At 41.2% G+C, this 20,587-nt stretch overlaps 2 protein-coding genes across 7 annotated transcripts in view; both read right to left on the bottom strand.

Annotated features, from left to right (window-relative positions):
• stk17a (serine/threonine kinase 17a) overlaps nt 1-12,902 on the bottom strand; it is a 30,574-nt gene extending 17,672 nt beyond the window's left edge. The window contains exon 1 of the mRNA XM_074621687.1: nt 12,419-12,902. Coding sequence (XP_074477788.1) covers nt 12,419-12,621 — 203 coding nt within the window. The 5' untranslated portion in view covers nt 12,622-12,902. The remainder of the gene's footprint in view (nt 1-12,418) is intronic.
• A 1,459-nt stretch (nt 12,903-14,361) lies between these two features.
• hecw1a (HECT, C2 and WW domain containing E3 ubiquitin protein ligase 1a) overlaps nt 14,362-20,587 on the bottom strand; it is a 100,818-nt gene continuing 94,592 nt past the window's right edge. For 5 of the 6 annotated variants that reach the window (XM_074621612.1, XM_074621613.1, XM_074621611.1 and 2 more), the window contains one exon: nt 14,362-20,124. In XM_074621612.1, coding sequence (XP_074477713.1) covers nt 20,013-20,124 — 112 coding nt within the window. In that variant the 3' untranslated portion in view covers nt 14,362-20,012. The remainder of the gene's footprint in view (nt 20,125-20,587) is intronic. The other variant, XR_012592128.1, reaches the window with a different exon arrangement.

Raw genomic sequence — 20,587 nt, 5'->3', positions numbered from 1 at the left:
GTCTATGAGCCACCAAAGAGAAATAAGTTTCAACAAATGTTGGGCTTGTTAATGATCCAGGGAGTCGAATGTAGAGCAGCACAGCAGGCAGTCAGTTTGGAGTCAGCTGCTGGATTCAAAGCCATTGTTCCATTTTGATTTGATTGGTAGATGTTCTGTTCCTGCCGGTCTCCACAGAGAACAGGGACAAAGTCCTGTCCCAAATGATAAACGATATAACACTGATTCTAAGCTTAATAAGTTATCCTCTACAGACATGTTTGTGCAGACATGTAGCTTAGTGGGAATTTCAGACCCTTTTATAATTCGGTATCTTTACTCTAAGACTTTGGGTGAGAAAATGTTAAAATGATGGTGATGCTGTGAAAATTAGCCAAAAAACAATTGAAAGGACAAAGCTCAGTCAAAGAAGAGACATTATAAGGGCAGAAAAGGGTAACTGATAATCGAAAAACACACTTCATATATGGTTGACACAGCGATCATTTTTTCCGGAGCTGATGATGGAAGTGGCTAATGAGTGAGCCACATGTACAGTACCGATCGGGCAGGATGTATGGATCGGGTAGCGATTATTGTTCCTATGTAGCCTTAATGAGCTGATAAATGATATAACAACATGACATTGGATCAGTACTCGCTCTATACCGATCCATGATCTTAGGCTGTATCGGAGGCATTTGCAATACTGGTATCGGTATCGGAACAACCCTATAGTTTGTGCTTGACGTACAGTAGGGCTTGAGAATTAATGAGTTTTAAAATAAACCAACAGAGGTTCTCGGTTCTTTCACAAAGAAGAGTGTTCTAATCATTCTGCGCTACAGGGGCAGTACAAACATTAGGACTAGCTGACCTGCACAACAAGAGCTATCTATAGCTAAGAGATCTAAGATGAGAATAACTCACATCATTCTTTATCAAACTACAGCTAAGAGCAAGAAGAGAAGCCATGAGCTAAAAACACCATGAATAAGACTGTGTGGTAGCCATAGAGGACTTGTATCAGGGTACAGAGCATGACGAGCAGCTCTGGGCCTGAAGCACTAGAGACCGGGCTGCTTCATCCTCAGCTGGCCTCATGTGAGAGTCATGGGGTCGACGCAGCCGGGAGCTACAGAGTCACACATTTAGACGGGTTTTCTAACGAAAGAGAGAGATGTTGCAACCGGTTTCTCCATTTTCAAAATTTATTTGAAAAGCTGCATTACAGATGCAAAGATTTTGTCTACAAAAATAATTAATTGTTGATTAATTCTACAATTTGCCAAACTGCATCATGATTACTATATTAAAAGGTGGATAACAGTGGATCAGGTTTGTGCTGGTAATGTATTCCACAATTCTATAATTTCTCACTACGATGATTAAAGTACTAAATCAATTAATTGATTAGCAGATTGACAGAAAATGAATCTGCAACTACTTTGATAATTAATTGACAGTTCATTTTCAGTGTTGTTTTGTTATAGCAGCTGGTATACAAGGCTCCAGACTATTTTTTTCACCACCCCAGAGAAATGATTTCAACCACCTTGAAGTCAGTGTAAACCATCAAAAAAGCCTTCATGTATTAACATAGAGTGCAAAGAGCATCATTGTCCCAACTTTTATAATATGGTTGATTCCAAACAAAAAGCTTAAGACCCAGTAAAAGAATCAAGCAGCTCACGACATCCTACTCTGTGACGATGACGCCCCCCCAGACAGCACCGACACCAGCGACCTCCACCCATTCCCTCCAATCCCATTAGCTATACGGAATTACCCTTCGCCTCACCTTTTACACACATATGTCATATGGACACTGTCAAAAACCAGCAGGTGTATGGTTCAGTGTGTGTGTGTACAATATAGCATTTATAGATAACTTGTACACAGCATTATGTCAAACTGATATATGGAGCAAATATTGCCGCATTAGTGTTATCAATAATATTGTTCAATAGTGAGTTTCAGTGGAAAGGTTTTGAGTTTCATTCACTTTGCCTCTAGATCCCACTTAGTGGGTGATATTGTGTGCAATGAGGCCGATAACATTTAGGCTGGGAGTGGAATAATTCGTTATGCCATATGTTATGCTATTATCCTGAGATGACATCATGTACTTGATATTGACATATTAAACGTGTTTGTTCCTGTAACCAAGAACTGCAATATCACAAGTAACAAAACCTCCAAAAATAACACATTAAACTCTCAATGCTTTGTAAATAAAGGTATTACATTTGTTTTCATTCATACACAGGGAAATATATTGGTCAGATATTTTGAACAATGATTTACACTCATTCACACTAACTTTTAAACCGGTCACAATGCCACTGATGGCAACCAAAGGCCAAGAATTGGTGTCCAATTTCTCAAAATGATCGCCAATGGCAATTTGGCAACTGTTAACTGTCGAGCCCTGCAGTGTTGTGGATACAAATTAAGTAAATGTATTCAAAGGTAAGTTTGGGAACTTTGGGAATATTTTGACATTTACAGAACAGCTTCCATGTTTTCCGGGTATAAAAACGAGAAGTAAATACCACAGCCAGCCCAGAAACTGCCCTGTCGGTCCAATCAGATGAAGAGAAGGTTTATGGGGATATCTCATCAAGGGAGAATGCTTGTGGTTAAAAAGTTGCAAACATTCAAGTTTCACTGCAGATGGATTAAAACGAGAATAGATCAATTCCTTGACTTCTCCTTTCAGGAATACACCTTTTTAAATGTCACGACTTTCCAAAAATTATGGTAAAATTTGAGAGGACCTTTTCACAGAATACTGACGACTACACTGAGAAAAGTGAATGGCAAGGGGAGAGAGATCGCTGCAGGCCTGTATTTGATTCATGCATACAAAGTGCTGCCTCTATTTTAGCATAAATACAATACAGCAAATGTATTCCAACATAATCCCTTGTAAAATATGTTTTTCCATTTAATATTTTCCATCAAATCAATTTGTCTACGGATGTGCCAGGTCATCTGGTAGAACGTGTAGTTCTGTGGTTTCTTGAGGCCGGGCTGATTCATTGTGCAGTGGTAGACTGGTGGAATTATCAAAATATTATATTTTAGCATCTTTCTCTAAGTCACGTTTGTTAAAGGAGCCCTGAAAGCAGTGTGTTTGGGTCTGGGTGTGGTCGTGCCTGGAACCAGCAGATAGAGAGGCTGTTTGGTTTGGGAGTCTGGGCCCGCTCTTTAGAAACCATACTGGGCCACCACAGCCTTTTCTAACGCAGCCTCAGCACATTCCCAAAGCCAGCAGCCTCATTCACAGACTACACCCTGAATGAGATGGCTTGTGTGTGTGTGTACGTGTGTGTGTGTGTGTGTGTGTGTGTGTGTGTGTATGTGTACACACAGACCAAGCCAGAGGTGGTGGCATGGTCACAGCTACCGTAAAGAAGAAGTTTAATGGATGTAGTGGTTGGCTTTGGAAGGTTACAGCCTCCAGCCAAGCTGCAGCAGAGAGCCTCACACTACTCTGTGTGCATTATAATACACTACTAAGATCTAATGGAGAGAGCTGCAGCAGGTTACACCAGCTGTTCAACATGGCCTAGTTATAGTGTAAGTGAAGATTTATGCATCACTGATTTAAAATGAGTTGCACCACACAAACTAGTTTTTATACAGAGCTGAACTTTAACTGTAAATATTTAAACCGCAGAGTTAAGGCCTTTGCACACCGAGAGGCGGGATGAATAAAACCATAAACATGTGAAATACTTGTGAATCTTAGATGTCTAAAGGGCTTATATTGTGAGAGGTAAGAAAGGAAGGAGTGGATCTGGTCTGCGCTGCCTTTGTCAAGGTTGAAAGGACTAATAAAGTTTGCCGTCTTGGTTCGGACTACGGAGCCTCCGTGTTGTTGTACACTATAGTGTACATATTGAATATGTCCGCTCCGCACAACATGATTGGTTGATGCCTTTATTTGCGGTGCAAAAGCTCAGAAAAATCTACCTTGTTCTGAAAAAAAAGTAGGTTGCTTTTTCGCTGTGTAATACTCACATTCTGTGTGAAAAACCACCCCCGGTGTGTAAAGGTCTTTATTTCCAGTTCAACTGGCTTGAGCTATTCAATCATGCTTTGGAATCTCTGAACTAATAGTTCCCAGGTTCAACCCCTGCCCCTACTGAAGTGCCCTTAAGCTTTTGACACTAGAATGACTCCATACAAGCTCTAAGGACGGTTTTCATGATGCTTCATGGCTGACAAGTCCCATGATTTGCCATGTCCTCTGTGTCTCAGGGCATTTTCGTATTAGTTGTTTTGTACCCGAGTACGCTTGCATCATTGTCCACGTGTATTTGTTTATGTTGAGATCGGCTGTTCTAGTGGCGGAGCATCGTAATCCTATGTCGTATCAGCGAGGTAAAATGACTGTTGACTAAGAATGACTGTTTCTGTCAATGGAGTCTGGTGGCTTTGAGGAGTTTTTTTTAATTGTATGTTTTGTACGTTAATAAATTATAATAATTGTCCAAATCCCTGTTGATTTTATTAATTTTATATCACACAGGAAAGAAATGTGTAATGTTTCCACAAATGTTGTAAAACCGTGTCAGTACATCCCCTGGTTGGAGTCTGTTTGCCGGCTCATAGCTGGGCTCTGTGGCAGACTGCCAGACAGCCCTGGATGCATTTAATGAAATAAAGATTTCCACTGGCTCGGGGCCAAACGCTCCCACTGGCATCAACAGATTCCCCATGTGCACACCCGGGTTGTGCATCCTCCCGTCATTAAATTTGTCACTGATGTCAAAGCCACAAACACATGGCAGGATGACCCCGACTGAGATGCAGTTCTGAATGGAAGAAATTGATCAACTGGTGACAACGTGTTCCCAATCCCTAGTGGCTTCTACAGGGAAAGGTCAGCCATAAAGTAGGTTAGACTTTACAGTCAGACAGACTACTATTGCTATTTTAAATAGCCGTAACGATGGGCTCCTGGCGTGATATCCTCGCCAGATGACAATCACTAAAGAGCTCTGCCCGGGACCATATGGGCTAATAAGAGAGTGACCATTTCTGTCACTAAGACCCGTCATGGAAAAAGCTTTGGGTCTTAACCATATGGAATTCACCATTGTCGTAGTCACTAAAGGAGCTTGGCGTTGGGCCATCTGGGACTCCCACCACAGAGACCTACTAGAGGGTATTACCTTAAACCCCCACAACCTCGGCCTATACCTAAACTACTAAATGTGAGAAGTAGCCAGCTAGTGGGGGTCAAACAGCAACTGTTTTAATGCACTAACATTCTTATCATCCCTTTCACAATATTAAAAAACAACTAGACCAGGGGTCAGCAACCTGCGGCTCCGGAGCCACATGCGGCTCTTTAGCTCCTCTCCAGTGGCTCCCTGTGGATTTTTTAAAATGGAAATGAATAACTGTTTTTTGTTTACATTTTCATTTTTATTTATCATTGTTGTAGGTCTAATGTACGACAGAGTATTAGAGCCACATTGAGAAAAAAAATTAATCTGAGATTTTGAGAATAAAGTCATAATGTGACGAGAAAAAAAGTTGTAATATTATGAAAATAAAGTCATAGGTTTACCAGAGAAAAATTTATTATTATGAGAATAAAGTCATTATATTAAAAAGTAGTAATTTTATGTATTATTTTCGTTTTTTCTCGTAAAGTTATGACTCTATTCTCGTAATATTCCGACTTTTTTTCTTGTAAAGTTATGACTTTATTCTGGAAATCTAAAAAAATGTTTACTCTCAATATGGCCCTAATACTTCATAGTACATTTGCACTTGGGCCCTCACTGTATTAGACTTAAATACTATATACTTAGACTATAAGCTTGATGCATTTTATTTATATATTCGCAGAACAAAACGTTAAAATCTCTTCAGCTCGTTGTTAACCACAGACCTTATTTTACGCATTTACCTAAAAACCCATTGACTTCCAGACGAGGGAACTGGAAGTGCTAAAATGCCAACTCATTTCGGTGTATTAGGACTCATTCCTGCATCACTCTATAGGCAGGAGAATCTGTGGTTCAGTCCACACTTGCAGGGAGATTCCCCACAGATCAGGAATGCTGGGAGGGCAGCTGAGCGACATCTATCCACATCTCAATCTGCGGGGACTGCTCACCACGCACATCACATGTTATAAAGAGTAACACACGCTGCTAGAATGCTGCGCTATAGGCAGAATGTTCTGCATGCTTGTTTCATGATGCTGCTTCAGTTTTTAGGCCATGCTGTATACAGCTGTGAGTTTCACCACAGTGGAATCATGTGACAAACCTTCCACACAGAGAGAGCACATTCAACTTCAGCTCAATAAATAAAAAATTAAAGCTGAATTTTCTCAAAAGAAATACTAAATTCAGAGAATGAATAAGTAATGTTTACTCTGTTTTCACATGTTTGATGATGTTTGTAGGTAAAAACAACAAACCAGCCCAGAGTTTAAGGCCGAGGCACTAATCTGGAAATGAATGGAATTCCACGGCTGAGTTCAGAAGGCTCAGCCAGAGACCTGGCCAAGAGTCAGCCAGGGTATAAACACAAGAACGGCAACCCCTTCATCTGTTATTACACCGATTAAACCACCAGAACGATGTCCCCGCTGAGAACAACAGCCTCAGCAACGTGCTGACCAAAGAGAAAACAAAACAGTTCAGAGGTGGACTACATCCCAAACTGACTTGGCTCTATGCAGTCAGAGCACGATGTAACTACTCCTACAAGCAGCAGCTGGAGCCAGTAGTTCTCCGGCTATGAGTATTCATTTAGAACACTGAAGAGTTCACAACATCAGAGCTATGAGCTTACACCGATCAGCCATAACATTAGGATAGCGTGTGCACCCTGACCGGTCTGCGGCTACGCAGCCCCATATGCAACAAACCGCGATGCACTGTGTGTTCTGACACCTTTCTATCGGAACCAGCATTAACTTTTTCAGCAGTTTGAGCTACAGTAGCTCTTCTATTGGATCGGACAACACGGGCCAGCCTTCGCCACGTGCATCAATGAGCCTTGGCCGCCCATGACCCCTGTCGCTGTTTTCCTTCCTTGGCCACTTTTGGTAGGTCCTGACCACTGCAGACCGGGAACATCCCACAAGAGCTGCAGTTCTGGAGATGCTCTGACCCAGTCATCTAGCCGTCACAATTTGGTCCTTGTCAAAGTTGCTCACATCCTTACGCTTGCCCATTTTTTTCTGCTTCCAACACATCAACTTCAAGGACTAAATGTTTACAGGTGGGGTTGTGTTAAGGATGGCTCCACTGCGTCATCGAGCCATTGTTTCAGCCCAACCCAAAAAATCCTGAACACAAAACTGAATTTCCTCTACACTGCCTTTCTAGATTGCAGTTCTAGATTGAGACCTCCAGGATGCTGTGAAGCAGTCTGTCCTACCACAGTCTGTAAAACTAATGTTAGCTCACAGCCTCTACAGCGCAGAACTCTCAACTGGATCATCAAGAGAAGTCAAACCAATACCAAAAGACTGAAAATTCACGGTACTAATAAAACTAGAATTATATTATATAAAAATATTAAAGAGGGAGAAAGAAACTTGATTCTTAATCTCATTCTCCACAACTATGAGCGCCGTGCTCACATCTAACAGTACGTTAAGACAAAACGTTTGGCGCGCATGACCTTGAACACATGAACTCGTGTCAGCTGATCTGCTGACTACAATGCTGATGCAGATCAGGGTAGGACTGCAGATTAATGTAACCTTTCATGTTGTTCTCTGGCAGCTAATCTCAGTCACAATGTCAGGTCATGCAATGGAAAGCCAAACACACACACACACACACACACACACACACACACACACACACACACACACACTCAAGCATACATAGGTAACGTTGCTGTGTAACTGTCTGAAACATCTTAGATTGAACCAGTCTGAACTCAGCTCTTATCTCTGCAGTTGTACCTGGTTCAACACACACACACACACACACACACACACACACAGGAACACACACGCGCGCACACACTGTTAGCTTTGTCACAAAGTTGACAGAGAACCGATTCAATGTGACTGCAGTCCTCCGGTGGGTTATTAGTGTTGGTAAAAGCATGCTCTAATCAAAGAGGGATTGGCCTTGTGACTCTGGTAGGGGGGATAGATCCCAGATCAGTTTAGCCAACAGGACGGAGGGCATTTCCACTACTAATTAACCTTGAAGAAATCCAGTGAAACATTATCCTAGCTGTTCCAAAGGGTACAGAGCTGCATGGTATCAAACAAGGGAATGGATTTGAATTTCCAATACGGATGTACCGATTGCAAAATTATGGGCCGATACCGATGTTTAAAATAAAAATTTGGCCAAAAGCCGATACCAATGTTTTGTTGTTTAATTGTTTAATCTGTTGTAATTTATTCCCCCTTTGGTGCTAGGGAAACAAAGACATTTTCATTATTAAAAAAATAACTGAATTGTCTTCATTCTTAAAGTGCCCTGAGCACATATTTAATCATACAAATTAATATAACACACTTTAATATAACCTTCTTTCACGTGATAAATAACTGCTTCAAAAGCCCCATTAGCCTGTATACAACCGCCTACTCAATGAGAGGAATTTATTTTCCAGTACTTACATAACCCAACAAAAACATTTTGTGAACCTGCGTGAAGCAGAAGGGAAGCGAAGAGAGAAGGACGGAGTCCGGAGAAAATGAAAGAACTGAAGCAGCAAAGCGAGTACGGTAGCGAGAAAGGTAATGGAGGATGGAGGCGGACGAATTGGTTCCGAAAAGAAACAGCGGTGGATCCGTCACCTCGCAGTGGTTTTGGTATCGCACGGAGGATGTTGAACAAACAACGGTTGTCTGCAAAATATGCCACAAAAGGTAGCAGCACCTCAAATTTGTTTCACCGTTTGAAATGCCATCCACTACAACATGAAGAATGCCTGAAACTCTGCATGTCCACATCTCCACCCACATCAAAGAAAACCCGACCAAAGCAATCAGAACCAGCCCAGAAGCAAATTACTCTGGTTTTCCTCGTTTTCCAAAGCAATTCCATATGACAAAAAAAGTGCAAAATGGAAAGAAATCACGGCCACTGTAACCAACCACATCGCAAAAGACATGGCCTCGGCAAGCGTAGTTGAAAAGCCCGGATTCAAAAGACTCATTAAGACACTTGATCCAAAATATGAACTGCCTGTTCGCAAATTTTTTGCGAAGAAAGCTCTACCGGAATTATACATTTCAGTGAGAGAAAAGTTGGCCAACCATCTATCAAAGGTGACCCACTTCTCCACAACTACCGATCTGAACGTCCAGCAGAAAGTGTGAGCCATACCCGAGCTTCACTGTACATTACATCAACAACTGGGAGTTGAAGAGTAATTGCCTTCAAACGAGTTTCTTCCCGGATGATCATACGCACAAAGTTTAAAGGATGCTCTCATGTCATGGAACTTAAAAGAAGCTCGTCAAGTGTGCATCACCACCGATAACGGGTTTAACATAACCAAAGCTGTGAGCCTTTATCAAAATATACAAAGCATGTATTGCCAGAAAACTATTTGGTTAAAGTGAATGGATTTAAAATCTGACTGAGATCTGTAGAAAATATATAAAATAAAAACGCCCAAATTATTTTGGCATAAGGCCAAGTGACTGAATTGTTGAATTTCTTTATGATTATTACAACATTTTAAATGTTTGTTTTTATTCTCAGAGAGGAGCATGAAAGACTCCCGTATTGAGCGTGCTGTTGGGGTTTGCAAAAAGGTTGTGAGCAGCTTCTCATTCATTTGAAAGAGGAGAAATTTGGCTGAAGCGCAGAAAGAGTTGAATATCCCTGCACACCAGCTGATCAGCGAGTCTCCTACAAGGTGGGGATCCCGACAGAAGATGATTGAGCGGGTGCTGGAGCAGGTGCAAGCCATTTCTCAAGTCTTGGCCTCTGACAAAAAAAACAAGACAGGCATCTTGTTTTGACCTGGCAAGACCTGGAAGTCCTCCAGTCAGTGCACAAGGCTCTAAAACCCCGTCTCCATCCTGGATTACCTGAGGGGGAAATTTGCTGACCCTGCCACCAATGTCTTGCTGGACATGGCATCGTTAGTGGAACCCAGGTTCAAAACTACATACATTGCAGAAGAAAAGGTGGAGGAAATCAAGTGCAGAGCCATATATATCGGAGATGGATGCATTGCTGTCTGACCAGGGCACAGCTGGGGAGTCAGCTGCCTCACAGCCTCAGGAAGCACCAACAGTATCAGAGCCACCAAAAAAGAAAGCTTTTTCAAAAGGGCAACAACAACGACATCCTCTGCCACACCGTGACACAGAGAGCGGATTGAAACAGAGTTGTCTGCCTACTTGCAGTCTGTTGGTGATGACAGTGAGTCAGAACCATGAGGAAATGTTCCCAAACCTGAAAAATTTGGCGCAGAAGTATCTGTGTGTGCCCGCCACCAGCTCCCCATCGGAATGGGTGTTTAGTACCAATGGGAATATAGTGCCAGAGAGTTACAGCTCTCAAGCCAGAAGCCATTGATAGGCTTGTGTTTTTGGCACAGAACCTCTAGACCCAGACGCGCACACACACACACACACACACACACACACACACACACACACACACACACACAAACCATAAACACACAAGCTCACACTCCTGTGATGACTGTTATTGTTCTGCAGAATGGTTTGTCACAGTGACAGCTTGGACCTCTGCCTCTGTGGTTCACACAGTACTGTGCTATTTATGTTTTATTGTTTTTGAAATGATGTGCTGTCATATACATCATGCACACACACTTTAATTTAATTGTTTTGAAATGTCTTTCTCAGGGTTCCCCTTGTTGAATGCACTTTGTTTGTTGCTTTGAGTTCTGTTTTTGTTTCGGGTCTTTGTTGAGCTCCAGAACTAGGCTGGCCTACACCATGCCATTATTATTTTAATTTAACAGTTGTTAAAAGCTGTTTCCCAATTTGAATAAATACTGTTTTTGTTAAATTTAACTTGTGATTTCCACCTTTTTGCATGCACGATTAAAATTGTTCCAATAGAAACAACTAATGAATATAAACAATCATTGTTTTAATGCAGACATATGCAGCAGGGACTACAATAATCATATTGGTGTGATTGTATGCATCAAAGGGTTAAATCAAGCATTTATGAAGTGCTTGAAGATATATGAAAATATCGCTATATATATCGTGTATCGCGATATAGCCTAAAAAGATCACGATATTATTTTTAGGCCATATCGCCCAGCCCTACATTAAAGCATGTATACATGTTTTTGTAGTAGTGATGCACCAATACCAATACCAGTATTGGGTATCCGGTCCGATACTGTGCTCATGTACTCGTACTCGCAAAACGACTCCGATACAACGGCACCGATACCACTTTATGGCAGCGTGACATTAACCTCTCGTCTCCATCTTTCAGGTCCTATCGCACGTGCTCATCCTACACCTCCCCGACGTTGCAGGTGAGACGGGCCCGTGGTGCGCCCGACCCCGCGGGGCCGGGATCCCACCTCAGCCGGCACGCGCCGGCCCTCACTTTCATTGCGCCACGGGGTTTTGCTTGCAACCTCTGACTCGCGCGCACATTAGACTCCTTGGTCGGTGTTTCAAGACGGGTCGGGTGGATTGCAGACATCGCCGCAGACCCCTGGCGCCTTTTACATGGGCCGAGCCCCGCCCTGGGGGCACAACGCGGTTGGGATGCACTAAGTACAGTCCGCCCCGGTGACACTCTGTCCATGGCCCCGGGAAGCACCTTCGCCCCAAGACAAAAATACAAGTATGAATCTGGAAATGAGCGTGATATGTCCCCTTTAAGATGGAATCCATTGATTTTGTATTATTGGTAAAGATATGTAGAGAAGAGATAAATCCATCTGTTTGCTTGTTACAACTCAATTAAAACTGTACTATAGTAACCTGCCGGCCTTGTTCAGTGACTAAGCTGCCCTGACAAGTAACAAGTAAACATTAACAATAAATATATTAACAGCTCATAATTCTTCCTAATGTTACCTTGCTGAAAGGATATACAGTATTTACCCTAAATAGCAAGGCACAGAGATGCAACATGTTATAACTGGCAGCCATGTTCTCAAGATAAAACATTTTCAATTAATTTGTATCAAATTAAATCTGGTTGTATTTAACCCCAAAAATATGTAATCAAATAAAAAATATGGGTCACACTCAAAACACATTTTACACACAATATACAGTATTTACCCTAAATAGCAAGGCACAGAGTGCAACATTTTTTAACTTGCAGCCATGTTCTCAAGATAAAAAAATGTTTAAAAAAAAAAAAAAATCTAATAAAAAAAATCCCAATTAGCATTAAAAAAATAAAAAAAATAAATAAAACGTAAGTGTGGAAGTAGTGAGGTTATCAACAGTTGTTCTCACCTTCCCAGCTCTCTGCCTGGGATGATGGTGTAGTGGTCGGTGAAAGGTTCCTTGCTGATGCTGGTTCTGATCTCGGACAACAAGCCGCTGCTGCTGCCGCGGCTCTGGCTCTGGTTCTGGTTCTGGCTCGGTTCGGCTGCGGGACTGTGCTGGAGGCGAGTCCGGCTCCTCGAGTCCCCGGTGCGGGGACATTCAGGTATCATGGCTCCGGTTGGTTAGCTGAGGTCCCGGTCCAGATGAAGATTTGAACTAACAGACTAACAGTCTAACAGACTACACAACACACCGGACTACTACACGCTGAGAGACAACTTCAACACACAGTTCAACTCATCTGCAGACTTTAATATTCTATCAAATTGCGGAACTGACAGGCTCATTTTGATGTTGTCAAAGTCTCGACCTGCGTCCCGTTAGTCGGTGCTGCTCCGCTACAGCCTCTCAGTCACTGAAACTCACTGACACACCGAGCTGCTGCTGCTGTCTGCGGAGAGTTCAGTTACCATGGAGAGCTGTGATGATTGACAGGCGGGCTGGCCAATCAGAGGGAAGCGATGGTGGAGCAGAGCGCTCTCTGCTGCAGTCATCATGAGGAGAAATGATGAAGCGCTCTGACTTCAAATAATTATGAATGCATGAATAAATGTTATAAAGTTGCAAACTCAACAAATAATTTAACTAATTTAAGAAATGATTAACACAACTCATCATGATGAAATCATTTTCACAATAAACATAGAGGCAGAACAATACAAAGGGATGCAAAACGACCACAAACAGATGCAAAACAATATGAAGAGACGCCAAATGATAAAAAGGGATGCCAAACGACCACAAAAAGATGCAAAACAATACAAAAGGATGCAAAACGACTACAAACAGATGCAAATCAATACAAAGGGATGCAAAATGACCACAAATGGATGCAAAACAATACAAAGGGATGCAAATCAACCCCAAACAGATGCAAAATGACCACATGAGATACAAAACAATACAAATAGATGCAAAATGACCACAAACAGATGCAAAACAATACAAAGGGATGCAAAACTACCACCAGATGCAAAACAAACATGCAAACAATACAAAGAGATGCAAAAGATCACAAAGAAGACACGCAAAACAACTTCAAAATGATGCAAAGCGACATAAAGAGATGTAAAACAAAAACAGATGCAAAACATTACAAAGGGAAGCAAAATGCCCCCCAAAGAGCCAAAAATTACTAGACACACTAAAGGACTTCAAACCAGCCTGCCTCATCATTTCATGTGTGTCTTGTCTTGGCTCCTGTGTAGGAGGGGTGGGAAGCTTTGGGCACAGACATGTAATTGTCTCATAATCTGTCCATGTACAGTAGTTACTGTATATGGTAGTTTTATTTTATATTTTATTCACCTCACAACTTCACAAACCAGTTATAAAATCACTAGATAATCTGACCTGATCCACTGTAATTAACATCACACAATTGTATAAATATATTATCGTTATACTTTATAACACTTTAGAGGGGTTTCAGTCTCATGCATCGTTTGACACATTTTCATAGTTAATCTTTATTTACTACAGAAGTCTTGTGTGACATGGGCTGGGTTTCGTCCTATCTGGAGTCAAGCCAAACATGCAAGTACAGCTGGACTTCATATTTTAGATAATACCATAAAGATTATGGTTTATTACAACTTGGGTATTATTTTCACAATTTTGGCCCTAATTTATATCAGTTACGATAACATTGTACTTACTAAAGTAATTGCTCAGACCTGGGAATACATATCTCCCTTACAACTGAGCCATCCGCTCATTAATGTCACATAATGTCGCTGAAAGCCCCAGAAAAAAAACAAGTTAGTAGGCCATTTATAATTTTTTTTTTTTTACAAAAATTGTCCCTCTCCCAAAAGTCTGTCCAATATATCCACACAACAGCAGCAACGTAACAAAGTGACCTTTTTATTGAGATTCATAAACAGTTTAATGGTGTGGTGGAGCGATAGCACAGCCTGAGTATTTTAGCAACCCGTTCTCAGACAAATCAGAACTGTACCTTTCGAACATTATGTACATATTATGTGTATAATCCACACGCACACACACAAAACAAGAAACAAAAATATATGCATGCTTCAGTGTTACCTCCCAGCAATGCCACCATCCATCCATTCACATATTCCTTTTGTTAAATTCCCTTTTAAAAATAAATAAATAAATAAATAAATACACAAATAAATAGCGTGAAAAGACACAAACACCTTACCCTTCTGTAGACACCTCACGATTCTTTACTTCTCCAAAAGCTTACTTAAATATTTCTATATTAGCTGCTATCAATGCACTTACATATCAGTGTTATGGGAGTGTTGTTAACCATTCCTCAGAACATATCAGCCCAATAAAAACAAGCCTTCCGTACACCGTCTTAACAATTTCAACAAATTACACACGAACATTCTTAATGCATGTCATTTGTTGTCATAAACTGTCTGAAGCACGGAGTATTTGCTGGATACATGCGGCTCTGAAATTTATGACAGTGAGACATCCGTGATATGGATAAAAAAATTCCTGAAAATATTGACAGAACCCCAATAATGAAACTGACGATGCAAACAGAAAAAAAGAGAAATATGAAACAGAAACCGACTCCACGGTAAGCACATTTCAGATATAACCAGCTAGCTTAATAGATAATAGAAAAAGACACACATATCAAAACTCAAAGGCTTCAACAGTGAAGGCAAACTCTTCGACTGATGCTTCTTGTCGTATCATCAAAAAACTGCAAAACAAACAAAACATTCAAGGAAAGCTCCGGGACTTCCCTTTTACTTATAAATACAATACAGTATAAATAACAGTACAAAAGATTGTAGAAAAGAAAAGACGGGGGAAGATGCAACATAATCACAGCCTTGTCCTCTTGGTTGTAGAGATGTGTGGATAAGGCCTCGTCACTGCCAAAGGATGATACTGATCTGTACAGTGACAGCTATTTGATTCTAATCATTCTTAAATTTGCTTAGTCTAATATATATATACATATATATGTAGTGGTCTAAACTTCTGCAATAATTAAACAGCAAAATCCTGGATTTCTGTTGCTTTTGTAGTGCCCCATTCCCCCATTATGATAACTTCTGTAGCTAGAGAGCAAATAAAGCACCATTTAGGTCTTTCAAAATGAAAAAAAAATAATAAAAAAGTGAAGTTTTGAACCTGTTGTTTTCAAAAAATAGTACCGGTTAATGGCGGTCAAAGGTTCGGCTGTGGCCGAATTCTGTCAAACATGTGGACGTGTGTAAAACACATCTATCTGTTCCTTACACCCACCTATTCCTATTCAGGGTTAGGGGCTATCCCAGCATGCCTTGGGTGAATAATAAGGAAGGATGCTGTATAGATTGCCAGTTTCTCGAGGCTAACCGAGGGGCAACCTCCGGGTATGAAAAGGAAAGCCAATGCTTAAGTGCCTTAAACTTGTACTCTTCTAATAGCCAGCAGGGGGCGACAGTAGAAGTCTATGAGTACATGTCAGTAATTCTCAGTCGATTTATTACCTCAGTAAACATTTCCCCAATGAGTTTATGGTCTAAATCACTAGTTTCGAGTCTTCTTCAATACAGCATGATGTTCATTTAGTAAATTATGGTCCCATTTAGAGTCAAATAGATGATATGCATTACGATGTGGATACCATGTTATTAACGCGTCGCTACCGTGGCGTCGCTGTCACTGCATTGTTCAGCGTTCGCTTGTACTAAAAGACACTCGAAGGAGTCGGCTGTTCATTTTTTTTTCTACTAAGTACATTCCAAACAAGCCTGTTTTTTTTGCTAGCCAAAATCAGCACCCCAATTAATATCACAGTTAACATGAATTACGGATAGACCTCGCTAACTAAGCTAGCTAGTGTTAGCTGCTAACGGTAATTGGACCTGCTCTTCCCCAGCTCCACCCTCTCTTCAAAACATGCTCACTTCTGGTTCCAAAAAACAAACAAAAAAGATAGCGAACGCCACAATGCCAAACCCAAGGCTTCAAAACGGTAGTCCACAAACCAACGGGTGACATCACGGTGACTACGTCCGCTTTTAATATATGGTCTATGAAGCTAATAGACAAATGCTTTTTACTCTGTGTGTAATTTTGGCCCTATTTACACTTGGCATTTGAAGGGCATAATATCTTAAACCCGTGGCCAGACAAGAATGTCCATTTTGGATGATTCTGTGAAACCCCAGATAATGATCAATGCCAAAGTTTTTTTTTTTTTGTTTACATCCAATGGCAACAATTTAAAAAATTGTCATTTTGTACAATATCTGTGCAATGGCAACTATGGTGTGGTTAAGGTTAGGGAAAGATTGTCATCATGGCAAATAAACATGTGGTTAGGATTAGGCGACCAAAGCACTATAGGCCAACAGTTCAGTTGGCGAGTTGGGTGTGTGATGCTAGTAGTGGCTAATGTAGCCTGGAGCCTCAAGCAGAGATGAGGAGTGGGCTACAGAGGTCTGGTAAGATCACTTCTTTCTAAATCCACACCCCCCAAATTTTTTTTTTTGTTCCATTTTCAAACTTCATACCCGATGCTGACTCACGTGACATCACACGTGGGGGGAGTAAAGATAATGTATGCGGCTTTGAGAAATGAAAGCTTTTATAACCTTTTCAACATCTGGCTAAAATGTGTCAGATTTCAATCCAGCTTTAATGCTTCTCGGTTGCATTTATACTTGGCTTGTTTGATATCAGATAGCTTATCTGTCCAAGACGCATGAGGTGGTTATGTGTAAAATGGGCTCCGATGAACCTGACTTGTGTTTAAAGCATGAAAGGAAACCCGCACGGACACTAGAGAGAACATGCAAACTGTTTTCAAAAAGAACCAAGGCAATTAATATCCGAACTCAGGACTTTCCTTACGTCAGGCTCAAGTACTTAACGAGGAAGCGCCAACAACCCCACGGGCCACACATGAGGCAGTAAGTAACTGAGGCACAGTTCCATTACTGGACTAGAAATGTAGATGAGGGGCTGGGAATGCTGAGGGTACACTGCAGTCGCTCATTGTCTGAAAGAACATGGTAGACTGTGGAACACATTGGAGTAAAGGTCTTAACTATTGCATATATTACACTGGTTTGTCCAAGGGCCCCTGTACACATCACAAGTATATACCAGAAGGACTGGATCGGATCCGGGTGGGGCGATCCAATGATCCCAGGCCCTTTGAGACCTACATGCTGCTTTGCACCAGTCACATTGTTTGAAACGGTAAAGGTTTGAGATATTGGGAGTACCTGCTCCGTGCGAAGAGCAAACGCCATGGTGAACATACACAGTCAGAGAGAACAAGTTCATCAGTGGAGGACTCGAATAAGAGCCATCTCCCATTCAAACAGCAGGACCAGAGATGCTGAAAAGGTGAAGCACCACTCTGACCACAAGGATTCATAGAAAGTTACCAGCTGGAGACAGTGTCCATTCTTTGTCGTCAAGGAATCACGAACTGTTTGCTTGGTCAACACGATCACCCTCCGTCTCCGCAGAAGGAATCCTCAGAAGCCCTTGTGTTGGAATCGATGGCTACTTTGATAGAGACGTGATCATCGTCTCTGCCTTTGAAAGCAGAGCAAGAAAGCTTGGAGAGTAATCAGTAACATTGCTGTCCATTCAGAGGAGAACATGGAAGGTCAGCGCCCAGCTGCTGTCCTTACTTTGGACTGAGCCAGAGGACGGACGGGGAGACAGAGAATGGGATGGTGAAGGTCCAGATCAAGGCCTTTCCTGGATGATACCATCTTGATTATCTGAAATGGATGAAGTATTGTAGTAGCTGTTGAGTCTGGTACTACCCATTAGACCCACCTATTTTAAGGGGATATACCACACCCTTTACCTGGATTTGCTGTCGAGTGTGCTGTATCATAATTAGACCAAAGGCCAATTGTTTATGAACTATCCCTATATTACCCTTTCCCAAGTTTCAGTGTGCCCGACCACTCCTATTTCTAAGCAAAAGAAAGACTTTTAGCATGTGTCTCTGCTAATTACTGAGGAGCTTGGCGAAGACATTGATATTGCTTGAAAAAGAAACTTCACTGCTATCATTATAGGAGAGTACAACAAGAGAATATGTATGGTTGGCTTAACTATTATTGACGGTGATGTATCCTTTCAGTGGTCCAGCTCCTATTTTCCCAGTAAATCATTTTAGTTATCTCATCGAAATCCTCAACAGTTTCTCAGGGATCACATTTGGGCCCCCTAAGACTCTTCTTGGACTCATTGAATTATTTGCAAACATTTTTTTGCCTTCACATCTGTTTCTGCCAATTAAACATAGTGATCCTGACAGCCTTAGCCTTGCTTCTTAATCATCTTGCAAAGTGCAGGATTCCTTAAGTGCCATTATTTGCCAGGGTTTCTTGAACTTAAACCCAAATGCTAAGTGGTCTAGTAAAAAGTAATCCATCCTGCTGTCTCTTGTTGCTTAAACTTCTGCAGCTCTGACTGGAACCGACAGACAAAGATCTATATAATTCTTTACATCGTTTCTTTAGTTTTAGATTCGATTGTAAGGTTCTACTGGTTACCCCCAAAGGCCCCTTGGCCTAGACCTTAGACTGGCTTCTGGCACAAAGCTACATCGCATATCTTGAATTCTTTATGTACCAGATCCCAGTCTCAGGTTCCTACTAGGCCCATCACGGTCCAGATAACATAAATAATGATCCTTGTAGACTCTCCAGATTAAAAAAAACAAGATATAATTGTTCCTTTGGCATCAGAGCTACCAGAGTTTGCATCTGTGTGAGGAGCTTGTTTAAATCTGCATTATACTTTGAACCACTTTTTATTGCACTGTTTGCATTATTTGCGCAGTAGTCATTTAAATGCTTGTCTTGGTCTCCGTCTATATTTCTTTTAGTTTTCCTACTGACTATACTCTGTTTCTCCTTGTCTTTACAGCACATGAGCATACTATGTTTTTTTTTATCGTTCATTACTTTATCACTTAAATCCTTTCTGTGAATTAAAATTTTCAACCCAGCTGTAAGGATACATTTAAAGATAAATTCCAACAACTTCTCAAGTATTTAGCTGTCGTAGCAACGTCTTAGATGTGATGTAAAGTTCTTATTTTCAGTGCCAGTGTGTGGCAATAATTTGACTTGTAGCTGTAACTTTTTGTATTGCATTATTGGATGGATGATGCATTTTGGTACATGCAACTTTAAATGATCTTGATTCCATTTTACATACCCTTTCTTTGGGTATGCATATATATTTAAATATATATAAATATTTTTTTAAAAACACTCGTAGTGTTACATATTCTCCAGTCTCAATGATTAGTAGAAAAATAACCGTAGTCCTGCTGTGGTGTACTAAGTGCTGTCATGAAGATCCTCATAGCTAAGTGAGAGACTCTAACACACAGTGACATATATCCACAAGACCGAAGACTTTGTCGAGTACAATCCGGGTATCTTTACGACGTATTGAGCCCATGAGAGCTGCTCTTTTTGTCACATTGTAGCCCAGGCAGTGTCACAGAGAGAGGGATGCGGTGTCGTCTGGCTCACTCCAGGCCAAACGTGCTGGTTTCCTCTACCGCGATGAGCAGTTTCTCATACAGCATGGTGTATGACGGGTATGGAGGAAGGTCGAGACGGTTAAAACAGGTATGAGCCCTGAGAGGGAGGGAGGGAGGGAGAGAGAGAGAGAGAGAGAGAGAGAGAGACACTGAAACTCACATCACTGTTTACATTTGTTTTTATCATTCACTTTGACAAACATTTAGGAGGACACCAACACAAAGATATTTCTATCTTGGAGCCCAAAATATATAATTTTTTTTTAATAATTGTAAACCAGTTCCTTCAACACTGTGTATAAGCACCTGGAATGAGGAATCAAGAGGGATTTCTCATTTCAATATTTCAACATCATTTTATCTGCATATAGTATTTCCATAGTATACAAGGTTGCTTTTATTGTCTCCCGACAGTTAAAGGTGGGGTTGGTAGTGCTGTCAGTGGTGTCAGGGTCTGAAATTAACTTTTTTCACTGCCTGCCGATAGTAGTTGTCTGCCACTCAGAAATTGTATTTGCCACTTTGAAATCTCTGCGCTAAATGAAGGAATAACATTTTAG

Source organism: Sebastes fasciatus, chromosome 21, assembly GCF_043250625.1.
Source record: "Sebastes fasciatus isolate fSebFas1 chromosome 21, fSebFas1.pri, whole genome shotgun sequence".
NCBI classification, from domain to species: domain Eukaryota; kingdom Metazoa; phylum Chordata; class Actinopteri; order Perciformes; family Sebastidae; genus Sebastes; species Sebastes fasciatus.
Note: the sequence above shows the minus strand (reverse complement) of the source record. Positions and strands in the feature narration are given on the sequence as shown.